The 17,539-nt window shown below is 43.0% G+C and overlaps 1 protein-coding gene across 1 annotated transcript in view; it reads right to left on the bottom strand.

Annotated features, from left to right (window-relative positions):
- TMEM8A (transmembrane protein 8A) overlaps positions 1 to 14,975 on the bottom strand; it is a 116,562-nt gene extending 101,587 nt beyond the window's left edge. The window contains exon 1 of the mRNA XM_030213108.1: positions 14,826 to 14,975. Coding sequence (XP_030068968.1) covers positions 14,826 to 14,952 — 127 coding nt within the window. The 5' untranslated portion in view covers positions 14,953 to 14,975. The remainder of the gene's footprint in view (positions 1 to 14,825) is intronic.
- Positions 14,976 to 17,539: the final 2,564 nt, after the last annotated feature.

Raw genomic sequence — 17,539 nt, 5'->3', positions numbered from 1 at the left:
GTCTGTTTTTACCCTTTATGGACTTTTCCTCCAGGAATTTGTCCAAACCTTTGTTAACCCAAGCTAAACTAACTGCTTTCACCACATCCTGTAACAATGAATTCCAAAGTTTTACTTCGTGCTAAATGAAAAATTTTCTCCAACTTGTTTTAAATGGACTACTTTGTAACTTCATGGCATGCCTTGTAGTCTTTGCACTTTTTGAAAGAGTAAAAAACCAATTTGCAACTACCTGTTTCACTCCACTCTGAATTTGATAAACCATCTCTTTTCCAAGCTGAAGAGCTCCCAACCTCCATGTAAACATCAATAGACATTTGGTTCACTGTGCAGAGGCACCTGAGTGAAAACACGTGATGCATCATGCTGGGTCACACAAGGACCCATCAAGCTCAGCATCCTGTTTCTGACGATGGCCAATTCAGGTCACTAGGAAGAATCTGGAAGTTTCCTAGAGCAGATTCTTCACTCCCAGTATTATGTGGCAGCTTCTCCCAAGTCTATCTGGCTAATAAATTACTTATCAGCATTTCCTCAAAGAATGTGTCCAAACCCCTTTTAAACCAAGCTGTGCTAGAAGCCTTGACTACACCTTCTACAACAAATTCCAAGTGACAAGGTAAAGAAAGCAGTACAAGCTTTCTGCAACAAAGGTCATGCACGAAGGCACTGGAAACTTCTAGAACGAAGACACCTAAAACTGAAATGCAAAAATGTGATCCTTCTGGGACAGGGGTTCTCTACTCAGTCACTGCGACATACCTTGCCAGTCTCATTTTCAGGATATCCCCAATTAATATTCATGAGCTAGATTTCCATATAATGAACACAGTGCATGCAAATGTAGCTCACGCATAATTTATTGAGGATATCCTGAAAACCAAACTGGCTAGGTGTGTCGCAAGGACTGGGTTTAGAACCCCTGTTCTGGGGGGGGGGGGGGGGGGGGAGAGTGAAGTGGTCCAGCGACTATAGTAGTTCTTAAGACTCAGCCAGGCTGAGGTCAATTTGCTCAAGCATGCCACAAGCAGGCAGCCATCCAGGATTTACTGTAGGAACTGTAATACAATGTGTGAACTATAAGCAAACCCTGGAAGTTTCCTTAAAACAAACATGCAGTGTATGCCAACATGACATTTCTGAAACACAAGTCCAAAAATGATTTCCCTTCCTGACACAATACCCAGAGTGCCAGCACGACTCTACAAAGGTGCCCTGAGGCGTGTAATCTGCACACTGCACCTGCAGCAGTCCACAAGCAGTGCCAGATGACAAGGGTAATAACAAAGCCTGTGGGCATGCCAGGCAGAACAGGAAGGGCAAGGACATCTATACTAGGACAAAGGCTAATTGCAGGTTTACGCTTTCTCCATTAAAGCTCACAGAATGCTCAGCTACAGGCAGAGCTTAGATTCAGGAAAACAGCCATCACCATGTGCCAATGTAAAAGGTTAGTTATGAACAACGGCAGAGCCCTGAGGAAGCAGGAGCCCACAATAAGCAGCAACAAGGTGTGCGATCAGCCCTTTGCCCAGATCTGCAGATTTCAGCACCCCAGTTTTAAATTTTCGGCTCCAGGGTATCTAGAACCTGAAATGCTTTAGCTTTTTAAAAGCTGAACCTCTTCTATGGCTGCATCCCTCAATTCTATAAACTTGTGTGCACAATTTGATGCCTAGCGTGCAAAATTTCATGCGCAAATTACAGAAGAGTACCAGCTATGTAACAACTGTTAAATTAGCTAACTGGCACTAATTTGCACTTACTTGTGTTAACTGCCCTTAGTCAGTATTCTACAAAATTTCAGCGTGCAAAATCTATAAGATATGATTGCAGGGGGATGGGATGTAGACCTGGGAAGGGCATGAGCTGGTCAGGAGAATGCCTAGCACTTACTCACTAAGGTTACAGAATACTATCAATTATACACCTAACTGATAGCGGTTAGGCGTGAACATTCACTCAACGCGTAGTTAAACTCTGGAATTCGGTGCCAGAAAAGGTGGTTAAGGCGGTTAACTTAGCGGACTTCAAAAAAGGGTTGGATGGCTTCCTGGAGGAAAAAGCCATAGAATGTTATTGAATGGACGAGGGAATACAGCATTTCTAGGATGGGCGGGACAAATTGCTTGTTCTTTTGACCACTGTCGGTGACAGGGTGCTGGGCTCGATGGACCCTTGGTCTGTCCCAGCATGGCGTTGCTTATGTATTTATTTATACCAGTCACTGAGCTAGCATAAGTGCTCATGCCTGAAGTTAGGCCTTACACTAGTATTCTATAATGGTAATGATGCATGTAATTGCCGATACAGAATTTGCACTTAGAACACATCATCCCGGTGCTCTACTTTAGGTGACTTGTACAGAATTACCCTCACGGTGTGTTCAGGCAGCGGAAAAAGCAAAAGCAGTAAGTCCCAAGGACAGAGACACAACATCAAACTTCACACAAATACAGTAGAAAGATGCAAATAGACCAGGTCAAATCAGATTTCTCAATGTGGAAACTTCCTCCAGTACAGCTGCCATGCCAGGAAAGAAATCTTATATAGATAGCTGAAAGCCAGGCCCACATCACTACAGATTCATATATTTGATTACCCTGAAAGAAAACCAGAGGTCCACTGGATGCAACCTTCTGGTTGTTTTACACTTCTCTGTCAGGTGCTCTCAACCTGGTTTTCCAAGGTCTATGGAAATTAATGGTAATTATATATATATCACTTATAATCAAATCAGAGTGCTATATTTTTCTTGAATGTTAAATATGCCCCTCAACTACTTGACGGTATAAATACTTTCAAACCACAAGTGGTGGTAGTCTTAACGCTGTCTCTTCCCAATATTTACTGACCACACCAAAGACACAGCTAAATACTTAAAAGACCTTCATAAACAGTGAACAACTGGTGTGGGCCACAGGGGCCTTGGCACTAGCCAACTTTTCACACCAAACAAACAATGTCAGTAACTTGGGGAAGGGGGAGCAAGAGCAGAGTTTGGTCTTGCCACCCCTAACTATAAAGGTGTTCTGTCCCCTCTGGACTTGGAGCTTAAGGGCCCATCCTGAGACAACTTTAAATCAATCACAAGTAAAAGTAAAGGTCATACATTTGAGATACTGTCTTTCTGTGGTACAACCAAAGTGGTTCACATATTATATGCAGGTAATTTCTCTGTCCCTAGTGGACTTCCAGTCTAAGTCCCCTCAAACCCCCAGGACAAATCTCTCTTTACAAACGTATGTAAACCATGCAGGCAAAAACTGCACTGGAAAAGCAAAGTGGGTACACCAAATTGGTTGATTTTTACCTGATCACTGGCGATACACTGCCAGTTTCTTCACCAGCTCTGCTCTACTTGCTTCATCTGCTCCAGCCTCAGCTGACCTTTCTGCTCCCTATATAGGACAGGAGGGGAGGAAGCAGAGGGCAAGTGACAGGAGGGGAAGGGCTGGATTAGGCATCAGAATTGCTCTTCTTTGCTTTTTGCTATGTCTCCCCAGCCTCACCCAGGACTACTCTCAGAGTCAGATTTAGGGTAGCTGGGAGGCAACAAATCTTCAGCAGACCCACCCTTTGACTTGTCTCCATTCACAGAGTTTCTCTCTCACTGTTTATTTTATTTTTCTTACATTTGTACCCCGTGCTTTCCCACTCATAGCAGGTTCAATGCGGCTTACATATTATATACAGGTACTTATTTGTACCTGGGACAATGGAGGGTTAAGTGACTTGCCCAGAGTCACAAGGAGCTGCCTGTGCCTGCAGTGGGAATCGAACCCATGGCTGCTCTATATCCTCACCTCTGTGACCTACAAACTTGGGATTACAGTGCCAACACATCTTGGTAGCAAAGCAATATACAAATGGAATATATCCTTGATTAAATTAATTGTTCAACATGTTAGTATACTTCACGGGCTTTTTTATTGAACATATTTAAGAATTTAAATCCAAATTTGGATTTACCTTCAACATCGACTGGCTAAACTGAAACATCAGTACATCCTGTAACCAGAAACCTGCACAATGAAAAAAACAAAAATCACCTGGAAGATAACCAGAAGCACAAAGTGGCTACGTTTGATTTATGTGACATTTTGCATTGTAGAAAATCCAAGCTTGCATAAACAAATATTGTACTAAGTAGCCCATTTGACTGCCAAAAAACAAGATAGAACACAGAGCTGGAGCAACCCAAATCAAGCTCTGGACTCTAGAAATGGTTGAGATGGTATTTGTGGCAGGTACAGCATCAGAAAGAAACAGAAAAATGCCACCGTCAAATGAAGTGATTCACTCACAAATTCAGGATCTCTCTTCAACAAATGATAAGCATGCTCTTTCCTATCCAATCAGATGAGAGTCTCGATGTACCTCAGTGTAATCAGCTACTGATTTTTGTGTAATATGTGACCAGCGGTTCAAGCCAGGAAGAAAAAATTCCTATTCTGTAAATCACTTGTAAGAACCACAAATGCAGTAGATGTGTTCAATCCTGTCAGGAATGCGTTTGCAAAATCATGACTTTGATAATTGGAACAGAAAGCTGGAGATGATATGCACTCAGAGCAGGCCCAACCATTAGGCAGACCAGACAACTGCCTAGGGCAGAAGTGAGCAGCTAGGTCTTAACAGCTATACAAACTCAAAGAACTATCAGCACATACTTTAACCTGTATCTTTTAAGGGTGTTTGTGGAAGGAAGGCTTGACCCCCACTAGTGTCCAGGAGAGCCTCGATGAAATGCAAGGTTTGAACAGGTTGAACATGTGATTTGGGGTAATTTATCACAAAACCAAGGAGTTCCAGGAGCCTTATGACGGACTGAACAGAGGTCTGTGTTGACTCTCGAGAGGCTGCCTTGATTAACCAGTTGTCGAGGTACGGGAAGACACATATGCCCCACTTGTGGAGCATCAGCAGAAGAGAAAAGCAGACCCATGTGATGAAATAAAACAAAAAATGTATCCAGCGCAGATACATAAAATAAGAATACAATTTTCCTCCAACTGCCCAACATGGCCATGTTTTGCTCTTTCAAGTGCTGCGTCAGGAGCTTAACAAAAAACTAAGATAAATATATAAAAGGCTATCAGATGTGATTTTGTTTAGCATGTCTCCAAACTACATGCTAGACATGATCAAACTATCACCAAGATAGAAAGAAAAGGAGGGGAGGTAAAAAAAACAAACAAACATTGGGTACTCTGCTCTTGTATCAGAACTCATCGGGGCTCAACTGATTCCTCAAAGTAATACCAAAAATAATATTTACAGAATTGTGGAAAGGTGTCTCAGAACAGAAATGTTTTAAGGTGTGATTTGAGAGTATCTAAGGAGGTACACTGTCGAAAATGAATGGACAGTGCGTTCCAAAGTTCAGGGGATTTAACCGAAAACACAGCATGCCTTGCGTGTTCATGGTGTAGTTCCTTAAAAGTAGGTACACTGGAATGCTACCTGATGGGAACTGAATTATAAATTCATTCTCAGGCTGCATATCTCACGCCACAGAGCTTATAAAGCATCCTTGAGAGAGACAGATGACTGCCCTAAATGTGCGGGGGGGAGGGGGGGAGTCCTCCCTGGGGCACATGGTTTGGTTCTGCCCATCAGTGTTCGCATTCTGGTCAGCTCTGAACAAGCAGGTGTCTGACATGTGGAAAGTACAATGGACACCCTCGCCTGGGCAGTTGTTTGATGTTTTCCTTGTGCTGGGGTGAAGGCCAGAGGGACTGATCGCCTTTTTAAGACGAGCTGTCTTGATGGGGAAAAGGACCATTTTACAGCTGTGGTTGAGCAAAGAGGCTCCCTCCACGTCCCACTGGCGCTCGGCGATGATGCAGTGCTGCTCTGTGGAAAAGCAAGGAGTCGGGGACCTGGCCTTAAAAAGGGGACTTGGTCACCATTTTGGGACTCACTCGCTCCGGTTGCAAAAAGCCGTATCTTGACCTGTTGAAGCGAAGGGAGAGGGGGGGTGGGATAGGGGGAGCAAACACAAAATTTGGTATCTATCACTTTCATGATACACTCATTGTAATTGTTATGTGGGATCTATTTGCGGATCACAGTGTTTTGTATACTTTTATACCAATAAAAAGTTTAACAAAAAAAATAAAAGTAGGTACACTGAGGCACTGAAGATGTGCATATCTAAGGGGTTGTGTAGGATGATAGAGTACTAGCTAGTGCACTAGATACGAGGGTTCATCTGAGGTATGTGTTTTAAATGCAAGCAACATAAGAACACAAACGCAGCCATATTGGGTCAGACCAATGTTCCATCTAGCTCAGTATCCTGTTTACAACAGTGGCCAGGCCAGGTCACAAGTACCTGGCAGAAACCCAAATTGTGGCAACGTTCCATGCTACAAATCCCATGGCACGCAGTTGCTTCCCTATGTCTGCCTCAATAGCAGACTATGGACTTTTCCTCCAGGAACTTGTCCAAACCTTTTTTAAACCCAGATACGCTAACCATTACCATTAGCCTCCAGCAAAAAGTTCCAGAGCTTAACTATTTCCTCCTATTTGTTTTAAAAGTATTTCCATGTTAACTGAGTGTCCCTTAGTCTTTGTACTTTTGGAACGAGTAAAAACAAAAACAAAAACAAAAAAACGATTTACTTCTACTCATTCTACACCACTAAAAATTTTGTTGACCTCAATCACATCTCCCCTTATCCATCTCTTTTCCAAGCTGAACAACCCTAACCTCTTCAGCTCTAATTGCTGTTTTTGCCAATTACAATTATAGTACATAAGTAGTACATGCAAAAAGACCTTTCCTCATATGAGAGGAATTCCATGATAGGTAACCAATCTGCATTTTCAAGATGAGGAGCGACAATCAAAGTTTTTGAGAACGTTGATAATTTTTTACTAATTTTGATGCAGGAAGGTGTTGGCAGAGTGCTTCTTAGATTTGTTACACTGCCAGTCCCTTGATACACACAGCACCAACAAAGTGGATGTGTTGTCAATGCAGATGCCGATGGAGGTTCCATATCGAAGGCCAAATCTTCTGCCATGCTTGATACTGAACCAAAATGCTTTTCACACTGGACTCTGCGGGCTTTAAGTGTCCTCGTTTGCATATGCAGACAGAGGTCACACTGTATGTCTCGGTGCTCCGGACCCAAGCACTGAACACACCAGTTATGGGGGGGGGGGGGGGGGGGTCTGTATCAGAAATGGTCCTATTGAGTACACTTCTTAGAGCCACTCAGCACCCTCATTGACATGGAGGGAAAAACAGGCAATGCAAGGTCAAAAGGCTCAATGGACAAGGAGCTTGAGTAGTTCAATACCCAAAAAAGATTGATGCTGCCCAGTCAAAAGAGATCAGAAGCTCCAAAGGCCGAAAAACGAAGATTTACAAATAATTTCAACAACAACAAAAAAAATCGATAAGTTGAACAAAATTAAGAAAAAGAAGAATATGAGGGAAGGCACCAAAAAAGTAAAGTCTGACACACTGAGGAGAAATTAAAAACCCAACCTCTCTGCTCCGCGGAAAACGCTAGACTGCTGGTCCCGCACTTGAGCATCAAGCAGGAAGGCACCTGTGCATGCATGGTGGGGGCACTGCCTCAAAAGTTTTAATGTGACAGTGCACTACAGCAGTGTCCGCACCGAGCTCTGTGGATGATATCACCCATATGTGAGAATATCATGCCTGCTTGTCCTCAGAAGTCTTTTCACGAAGACTCCATCCCATTTTGATTGTTTCCTCTGAAACAGTCTTTTTACATCCTTGGCAAGATACAGCCTCAAAAACTGACTGTAGTCCAAATGTAGTCTTAATGACTTGTACAGGGGAAATTATGGCCACCTGTATTTTTTTTTGTTGGTTATGCTCATTTCCATACAGCCAAACATCCTTCTGGTCTTGGTCACTGCCTCATCACATTGTTTTGCCAACTTTAGATCCTGTCCAGCACTACGGAATCTGAAATCTGTTTTACTGGTTTATTTTCTTTCGTTCTGTGCAGGCAATTAACCACCTGCAATCATCAATCTCTCAACTTTAGGTCTAACTATTTTTTGGTCAAATTTTTATCTACTTTTGGTTTCTGAAGTAAATATTTCCCACTTTAGTTTTGCTTTAGCCAATTGTTTTTCCTTGTTTTGCAAATTCTGCTGCTTCTTTTCCACCGTTTGCTGGTGGAGTCTCATTCATTCTTTCTGTTCATTGAACATTTGTCCAAGTTTAAGAGCAGAGACCAGCTGGGGCTATTTAATTCCATACTTGTGCCCTTTCTGAGTATGTGAGTCTATTAATGAAGGCTAAATAGATCTCGAAAACTGCTACTATTATAAATTTCCTAATCCTAAAAGGTGTCTGCTTTAAGAAAGTATTTTCTTTGGGACTTGCATATTTAGCAGCATAGATATGGAATTCACTTCCAAGTCAAGTTAAAAATCTCAATTCTTATGTGCTGTTTAGAAAATATCTTAAATCTTTTTATTATGTTAGATTAAAAAAAAATTTCAAGAAGATTGTAATTCCCAGGAACCACCTGGCTTCTTAAATTGTGTTATTCACATAGAACTTTAAAAGGTAATTGCAGAATATAAGACTATATTTACATTGACAAATATAATTGAGCAACAGGGCAAAAAAAATGGCAGAAATAACAAAAACAAAAACGTTTCTATACATCTTGCTTTAACATCCTCTTTCAATCTTCAACTGTGCTCCACTGCCACCACTCACCAGAACAGCCACTGTCTTGATCTTATCCTCTCCTCAAACTGCTCACTCTCCAGTTTCTGTGCCTCAGCTCTTCCCCTCTCTGACCATCATCTGATAACTTTCACACTTAAACACCCTCCTCCCCAGTCTCTTCCAATCTTAACCAATACATTTAGGAATCTTCAGGCTATTGACCCTTCTACTCTGTCCTCCAATGTTTCAAATCTCTTCTCTACCACTATGCTATCCAAGTCTGTCAATGAGGCTGTATCTTCCTATAATACTATTCTCTCCTCTGCTCTGGATACTCTCGCTCCTCTCATTCCACGTTCTGTAAAAATGTACCAAACCCCCAACCTTGGCTGACCTCTAGAAATCATTTGTAAAGCATATTGAAACAATGAAGAAGCTCCTTAACAAGTAAGGAACATCTTCATTGTTCCTATATGCTTTACAAATGATTCCTTGATATTTTTGATAACAGCTCTATATGTAATATATGCAGGGGTGTGCTGGTAAATTTTTAACAACAGGCTCTTTCTCCAGACGTAGCCAGTTCTGCAGTTGGAAGGGCCAAGGGTGGCCGGGTGTGGGGGGGAGCAACACTTGCCTCTCTCTCCTCCCTCCCTTCGTGCGGGCACGCTAGGCATACCTTTGCTGGCAACCAATAAATGGACTGCCACCACTCCCAACGTCTTGCTCTGAGCAGCATGCTGAAACTTCTCTCACATGCTGGAGAAGTCCTACCCCGCTGCTCAGAGCTGGAAACAAGGAGCTGGGAGCAGCAGCAGTCTATTTACTTGGCTGGCAGGGCTCAGCACCCCCACCAGCAAAGTAAAAGAGAATTCAGCAGGGGGCCCAAGCCCACATTTTGGGAGCCAGTTGTTAAAAGTAGCCATGGAGGGCCCTACTTTAACAACCGGCTCCCAAAATTCTTTAAAACTTAACAACCGGCTCTTGCAAGCCTGTGAGAGCCTGCTCCAGCACACCACTGAATATACGAGACCCATACTCTGCCTTCAGCTCTTGGAAAACAGAATATCGGCATACATTGGTTATAGATCACCTGGAGGGCATGGAGGTGTTTTGTCCTTACATTCAATTTTCCCACATTTTTAAGAAGCCAGTCTGATTCCAAATGTGTGTAAGATGGGGACTGCAAGCCATTTGGCAGCTTGTACCTTTCTTCTGTCCTTAAAACACTTTTCAGTGTCAATCTCTCTCTTCTCTGTTCTTTGCTGATATTTTCTTCTCAGTCATTTCTACTAAACTGTTACACCTTCTTCAGCTTCTAGATATTTATTTGTGTTTCCCTGCTCAAGTTCCTTTATGTCACAGAGAGTCTCTTGTGATATATTTATAAAAATATAATGAAATCTGCTCTTAAAATATTTCTTTCCTAAAGCAAAAAGAACCACATTGCCTGTTTCATGCAAATATAAGCTCGTGTCCTCTTCATTAGCTCGGCAGCCATTCCCTATACCTTTACTAACATATTAGATATCCCATATTCTAATTACTTATATAGTGGGAGGATGATGCCCTCATTCTGCACTTCTAATTCCACCCTCATTACTACATGCCCCAAGCTCTGGTTACTGCTGTTGCTGCTTGGCTTTGTTCAGTTACTCCCAGTTTGTTTTCAGCTAAACATTAATCACAGTAAATAACGTGGCATTTTAATAAATAGTGCCTCAAAGTACTATATACTGCATCTGCCTATTTTTGCAAATGAATTAGGCTACGCTTAGTCAGAGAAATAGAAAAAAATGCATTTTACTTGTATTTCCCTCTGCGTCTTCCCCAGGTTCTCAAACTATGGACCACTTCTATCTCCCAACACAGGAAGCCAGTAAAGGTTTCCTTGAACTATGCCAAAGTTTTGTTTCCTGTGAGACCCAATGGCAGGACCGTCATCTCCCTCCCTAAACAGACTGGCAGCAGGGGCTGCCTCAAGTTATAATAGCTTCTGCCTTTCTACACAGTCTGGCACAGGAACTACTTTGGGCTGCTTTAGGATATATTGATATCTTCTGTTTTATGTATGGTGGGCTAGAACCAATTAATCAAGTTTTGGCCACCCACGCAACAGGCTACCAGAAGTTTTCTATCCTTGCATATGCACATTAAATCTCTTATACCACCTAAAAATAAAGTCTTTTTGTAAAACCTATGAGTCCTATATTGGATTTACAGTGGAATGGTTTGGTTTCAGCTACAAATACGGCAAGATCACCATAGATCATTTATACTAATATTAAAATAACCACTTGATTCCAATTAGACCGGTTGTTTTCAATCCAGTCATCAGGGACCACCTGGCCAGTTCAGTTTTCAGGATACCCACAATGAATATTCATGAGATAGATTTGTATAAAAAGAAGGTAATCTCTCGCATGCATATCATGCAGACAAGCTTACCCAAATAACCCAACTTAATTCTCGAACTTAACCACACTACCCATACTCCAATCCTCTCCACTACTACTACTTGACATTTCTATAGCGCTACTAGGGTTATGCAGCGCTGTACAACTTAACAGAAAAGGGGCAGTCCCTGCTCAAAGGAGCTTACAATCTAAAGGACGAAATGACAAGTTGGGGTAGTCTAGATTTCTTGAGTAGTGGTTAGGTGCCAAAGGCGACATTGAAGAGATGGGCAGGAAAGGGGCCTGGCGTATGGGCTCAGGGAGATTATTCCACGCATGGGGTGAGGCAAGTCAGAAAGGGCGGAGCCTGGAGTTGGCGGTGGTGGAGAAGGGTACTGAAAGGAGGGATTTGTCTTGAGAGCGGAGGTTACGGGTAGGAACGCAAGGGGAGATGAGGGTAGAGAGGTAGGGAGGGGCTGCAGATCGAGTGCATTTGTAGGTTAGGAGGAGAAGCTTGAACTGTATGCGGTACCTGATCAGAAGCCTTACAACTGGATCATCTCTGTTACACTTTGTACCATACTCTGTGTACCTTGTACCTTACTTTGTGTTATCTCTATGATACTCTGTACCATATCCTGTAAGCCGCACTGAGCCTGCTACCGAGCGGGAAAGAGCAGGGTATAAAATGCCATAAATAAATAAATCCTGAAAACTGACTGGCCAGGCAGTCCCTTAGAACTGAGTTGAAAACCACTGAATTAATTGTGCTAGTTTGCAGCTCCCTATTCAGCCTAACTCACTCCTAAAGGTTATCCTAAAACTCTCTTTCTTAATCAGGGAAGGGCAACCTTCGAAAGCTAATCAAGAAATGTATTAAGTTATGTCCAATAAAAAAGGTATCATCTTATTTTCTTTTCCATGTTTTATTTTGTTTGATTTCTATTGATAACCTTAAGAGTGGACTAACATGGCTACCACACTCCTCTACTTAATCAGGGAAGTAACCTTTCATTGGATAATACATCAAAAGCTTTTGTGCAGATAAGATGTATCATATTTCCTATACTGTGTATGAAGCTAAATCTCTAAACAACCCTGCTCTGGCAGGAACTACTATTCCAAACCCATGCAGATTCTTGCTAATCATTCCTATCTTCCTTATATAGGGCACTTTTTAGGCTTTTCTTTTTTTCTGGCATGTGTGATACACACTTGCCAATTAAACCACTGAGAGGTCCTCAGACAAGTCCCTGCCTTAAGAGAGCATTGTGGGCCTCTAGAAGTGCTATCAGGGAAGTACAGACGCCCACAAGTGTAAGAAGATCACCAAGCTCCATCTCAACTGGAAAACAATATTCAGTCCTATTTTAAAGCACTACAGAATTTCTGTAGAGTGTCATTATTATTATGGAACTTGCAATATTACACTACAGAAACAAAGGCCATTCTAGACAAGCAATGATCCAGCGCTGCAAAAATGAAACCAAAAACATTCAAAACACTGCTGTTCGTGGGAGAGGGCACATACAAAGAACCTAGAGAACCGACAGCTGGATATTCAAAAGATAAGTGATTTAAAATAATATGTACCATTACATAGGAATATCATTATGCAGGCTGAGAAAATGTGCCATAAAACAAGGTTAAACTTGCAGAAAACTGAATATATGATTGAACTGAAAACATTGCCGCACACCATTTATTTTTAGAACGCGAACACAGTCTCACAGCCTTAACTAAAAAAAAATAAAAACCCAAGCTTTTCACAGTAGGGCAAATGAGTGGTTTAAAGTCTAACTTGCATCCTGAAAAGTTACGGGCAAGTAGTTTACTTTCTATGGCTTCTATTGTATCTGTAGCATAGTGCATGGGGAGATAATCTAATGTATCTATCTCAGTGGTCTTGAGAAGGAATAGTGGTTTTGATTAAGCATTGTTATGGGCTCAACAAATATATGGTTAATACTCTGTTTGCAGGCTGTTTAAGGTTGTAGGTATTCAGAATCATTAAACAGGTCGGAATTCCTGGACCTTACTATTACTCATCATTGGCATCCAATCAGGAGCACTAAAAAGTGGATAGCAAGTATGAGGTTGCCTCATACAGCAAAAATGGTCAATCCTAGGAATATTTATATTAACAAAGATCATGCATGGATTTTGACATATGCATAATGACCTGGAAGTATGGGAAGCATTTTACATATATCCGTTACCCCACTTGGAGCTTAGTCAAACCTACAGAAAGACATGCAGCTTAAGTAAGCCTACACCAAAGTTAAACAATTGCATAACAGGTTGATACTAACAGGGTTTACACCTACATTATGATATCATAGCCAGTATGAGGGTTTGATGTTACCCTTACATCTGAGCAATATCAACTTCAATTTAAATTACATAAACAGAAATAACGGGGAAACTCTTAGAAAAACAATTTGAACAATAAAGGAAATAATAGGAAAATAAAAATAAAAATAAGACCTTTTCAATATATAGACAGGATTACTGCTAAACTGAAAATAAAACAAAATATGAATCTATAATGTCCATAAACAGCAACAGTAAATCTCAAGTTGGTCCTGAATTCTCTTTCATTGGTCGTGGTTGAGGCGATGGAAGCGCAGAAGAATCTGGACGGAGATCTGGAAGATCTAACAGGGCTGGATTTTCACAGCAACTTGGGCAAGGAATCAGTAGAAGTGACAGTCTTAATACTAGGAATTGGGATTTGCAGAATGTATCCCCACTTCTGGCTTGCATAGTGTGCAAGACAGATTGGTAATTACTACGAAGAGATGAGCAAATAACAATAGTTAAGTATATGGAACAAAAGAAAAGGGTACCAAAAAAACAATACAGTGATAATCCAAAGCAAAAGCTAAACACCAGAATCTGGCTCATCTGTCCTCCATGAGCAGAGCCAGGTAGCACATCCAGTTAAGAAGCCTCAAGTAATTCCCATTGAAGAGAACAAGACACTGAGGGATACACAGCACAAAATAAATTATCAAAACAAAGCAAGTGCTCAAAAGGTATTCTCCATATGCGACTACACCTACTCATCCCCCCCATCACCCTTATTATCTTCACAGTGTTAACTCTTTTCTACTCACTCCTCCATATTGTCCTCAGTGACATCATGCTACCAGTGAGCTCATAACCAATTAAAGCAAGAAAGCAGACCATCTCCTCTCAACACAGAGATACAATACTCAGATTGACATTTCACAAGTTGTTTGTTTCCTTGGTATTGTCAGTAAAAGAACCCAAATACCATTCACCACCTCCCTTCCCCAAATATGTTTTCCAAAACAGCAGGTACAAGAGAACTCTGGAGGTTTAAGAGGGAATTTTCTATGAATACCTATGAGGATAAGTGGCTAGGAGAAAAACATACGGGAAAAAGGAAACACATAGGAAAAGAGAAGTACAGAAACACAGAAGAGATGTCTGGAACAGGAAAGTTAGAGGTGCTTAAACTTGGTCCTTAATGGCCACACGTTTTGTTTTGCTTTCCAGATAAAACATGCCAAATAATCCTGATGAGCATGTACTATACCTAGCACAAAACCTGAACGTATCTGAAGACCAGGCTTGTGCACCTCTGATCCAGGACGTGTTTATGTTTCTCGCCCAATGTGTGACAGAGGTCATACGGGGAGAGAGAGCTCTTCACGAAAGGTGCCGAGCTCAGGCGGCGAAGCTGCGGTGTGCCAGGAGGAGCAGCTCGAGATCCATCCACTCACCCTCCGAACTACCGCGGGACGTTCCCGCTCCGCCACGGTCCCCGACTCCAGCCGAAGACCCCGACAACATAAGCAGAAGCAGCGCCAGACCCAGCTCCCCACCACTGCTTTCGCCAGGCTGAGCCATAACAGAGCGCTCCCGGCTCAGGCGAACCGGAAGCTCACGGGGTTACGGTCTAGCTCCTCCCCGCCCAGCCCTTGCACCCCCCTAGGTTGCGCCAGCGGCGCTCTTAGGCTTGGATCTGGCCCCACCCACTACCTCAGGTGTTTGAGTCATAGTGACGCACACTTCCGTATTCTATGACGTCATGAAAGGGTGCGAGGGCCCCCTATCTGAATTGCCGAAGAAAACAGAATCCCACCGTGGCTTTTGGAACATCTCCAATAAAAATAAATAAATAAATAAAAGAATGTAATGACTGATGGGGAAACAAAAACGTACATGATGTAAAAAAAAAAAACCACGACGGGGTTTAGCCACAGACATCTGCAACTCAGCTCTATAATCCCTTCTCGAGGTGTGCACGGGAACATAATCTGGTCTCAATCTCCACCCATCCCTAGTCGATTCTATTCCGTGCCCACCCCATCCCCATCCCCATCCCTATCATGTTACTCCTTTTCCCTCACCATCCCCAGTCAATTTCTTTCTGTCCCCACTCCATCCCCATCATATTGGTACCTTCCCACAACCATCCCAATAACCCAACTCGACAATCACAGGCAAAGGAGCGGAACTGTGGAACCAGTAGTTACTACTACTACTACTACTATTTAGCATTTCTATAGCGCTACAAGGCATACGCAGCGCTGCACAAACATAGAAGAAAGACAGTCCCTGCTCAAAGAGCTTACAATCTAATAGACAAAAAATAAAAAATAAGCAAATCAAATCAATTAATGTGAACAGGAAGGAAGAGAGGAGGGTAGGTGGAGGCGAGTGGTTACAAGTGGTTACGAGTCAAAAACAATGTTAAAGAGGTGGGCTTTCAGTCTAGATTTAAAGGTGGCCAAGGATGGGGCAAGACGTAGGGGCTCAGGAAGTTTATTCCAGGCATAGGGTGCAGCGAGACAGAAGGCGCGAAGTCTGGAGTTGGCAGTAGTGGAGAAGGGAACAGATAAGAAGGATTTATCCATGGAGCGGAGTGCACGGGAAGGGGTGTAGGGAAGGACGAGTGTGGAGAGATACTGGGGAGCAGCAGTGTGAATACATTTATAGGTTAGTAGAAGAAGTTTGAACAGGATGCGAAAACGAATAGGGAGCCAGTGAAGGGTCTTGAGGAGAGGGGTAGTATGAGTAAAGCGACCCTGGCGGAAGATGAGACGGGCAGCAGAGTTTTGAACCGACTGGAGAGGGGAGAGGTGACTAAGTGGGAGGCCAGCAAGAAGCAGATTGCAGTAGTCTAAACGAGAGGTGACAAGGGTGTGGATGAGGGTTTTGGTAGAGTGCTCGGAAAGAAAGGGGCGGATTTTACGGATGTTGTAAAGAAAGAAACGACAGGTCTTGGCGGTCTGCTGGATATGAGCAGAGAAGGAGAGAGAAGAGTCAAAGATGACCCCAAGGTTTCGAGCTGAGGAGACAGGGAGAATGAGAGAACCATCAACAGAAATAGAAAACGGGGGGAGCGGGGAGGTGGGTTTGGGGGGGAAAATGAGAAGCTCGGTTTTGGTCATATTTAATTTCAGGTGGCGTTGAGACATCCAGGCAGCAATGTCAGACAAGCACGCTGAAACTTTGGTTTGGATGCAAGGTGAGATATCAGGGGTAGAAAGGTAGATTTGGGAGTCATCAGCATAGAGATGGTAGGAAAAGCCATGGGATGAGATTAATGAACCAAGGGAAGAAGTGTAGATAGAAAAGAGGAGGGGACCAAGAACAGAACCCTGAGGTACGCCGACAGGCAGAGGGATAGAAGTAGAAGAGGATCCACCAGAGTGAACACTAAAGGTGCGGAGGGAGAGGTAGGAAGAGAACCAGGAAAGGACAGAGCCCTGGAATCCAAGTGAGGACAGGGTATCGAGAAGTATGCTGTGATCGACAGTGTCAAAAGCAGCGGAAAGATCAAGAAGAATGAGGATGGAATATTGACCTCTGGATTTAGCCAGTAATAGGTCATTGGAGACTTTAGTAAGCACAGTTTCGGTTGAGTGGAGAGGGCGAAAACCAGATTGTAATGGGTCAAGAATAGCATGTGAGGAGAGAAAATCAAGGCAGCGGCGGTGAACAGCACGCTCAAGTAATTTGGAGAGAAAAGGAAGGAGGGAGATGGGTCGGTAATTAGAGGGACAAGTAGGGTCAAGTGAAGGCTTCTTAAGGAGAGGTGTGACCACAGCATGTTTAAAGGCAGCAGGGACAGTCGCAGTGGAAAGTGAGAGGTTGAGAATGTGACAGATAAAAGGAATAAGAGTAGGAGAGATGGCATTAAGAAGGTGGGTGGGAATGGGATCAGAGGAACAGGTGGTACATTTTGAGGAAGAAAGGAGAAGTGTAGTTTCCTCAATAGTAACTTCAGGAAAGGAGGAAAGGGAATGTTGCCCCGAGAAATAAGATCAATAGCAAACTGTATGCAGGGCCGGTCTTAGGCAGGGGCGAGAGGAGCGGTCACACAGGGCCCCGCGCCTCCAGAGGCCCCATGGTGCGCCCTCCTGCTCCCCACCACTGCCGCAACCTGACTTCTTGCCTCCCCTCCCCTGAGCCGCAGGGTGCCCTCCCG

Source organism: Microcaecilia unicolor, chromosome 8 (genome assembly GCF_901765095.1).
Source record: "Microcaecilia unicolor chromosome 8, aMicUni1.1, whole genome shotgun sequence".
Taxonomy (NCBI): Eukaryota; Metazoa; Chordata; class Amphibia; order Gymnophiona; family Siphonopidae; genus Microcaecilia; species Microcaecilia unicolor.
The sequence above is the reverse complement of the archived record's forward strand: the minus strand, read 5'-3'. Positions and strand labels throughout refer to the sequence as shown.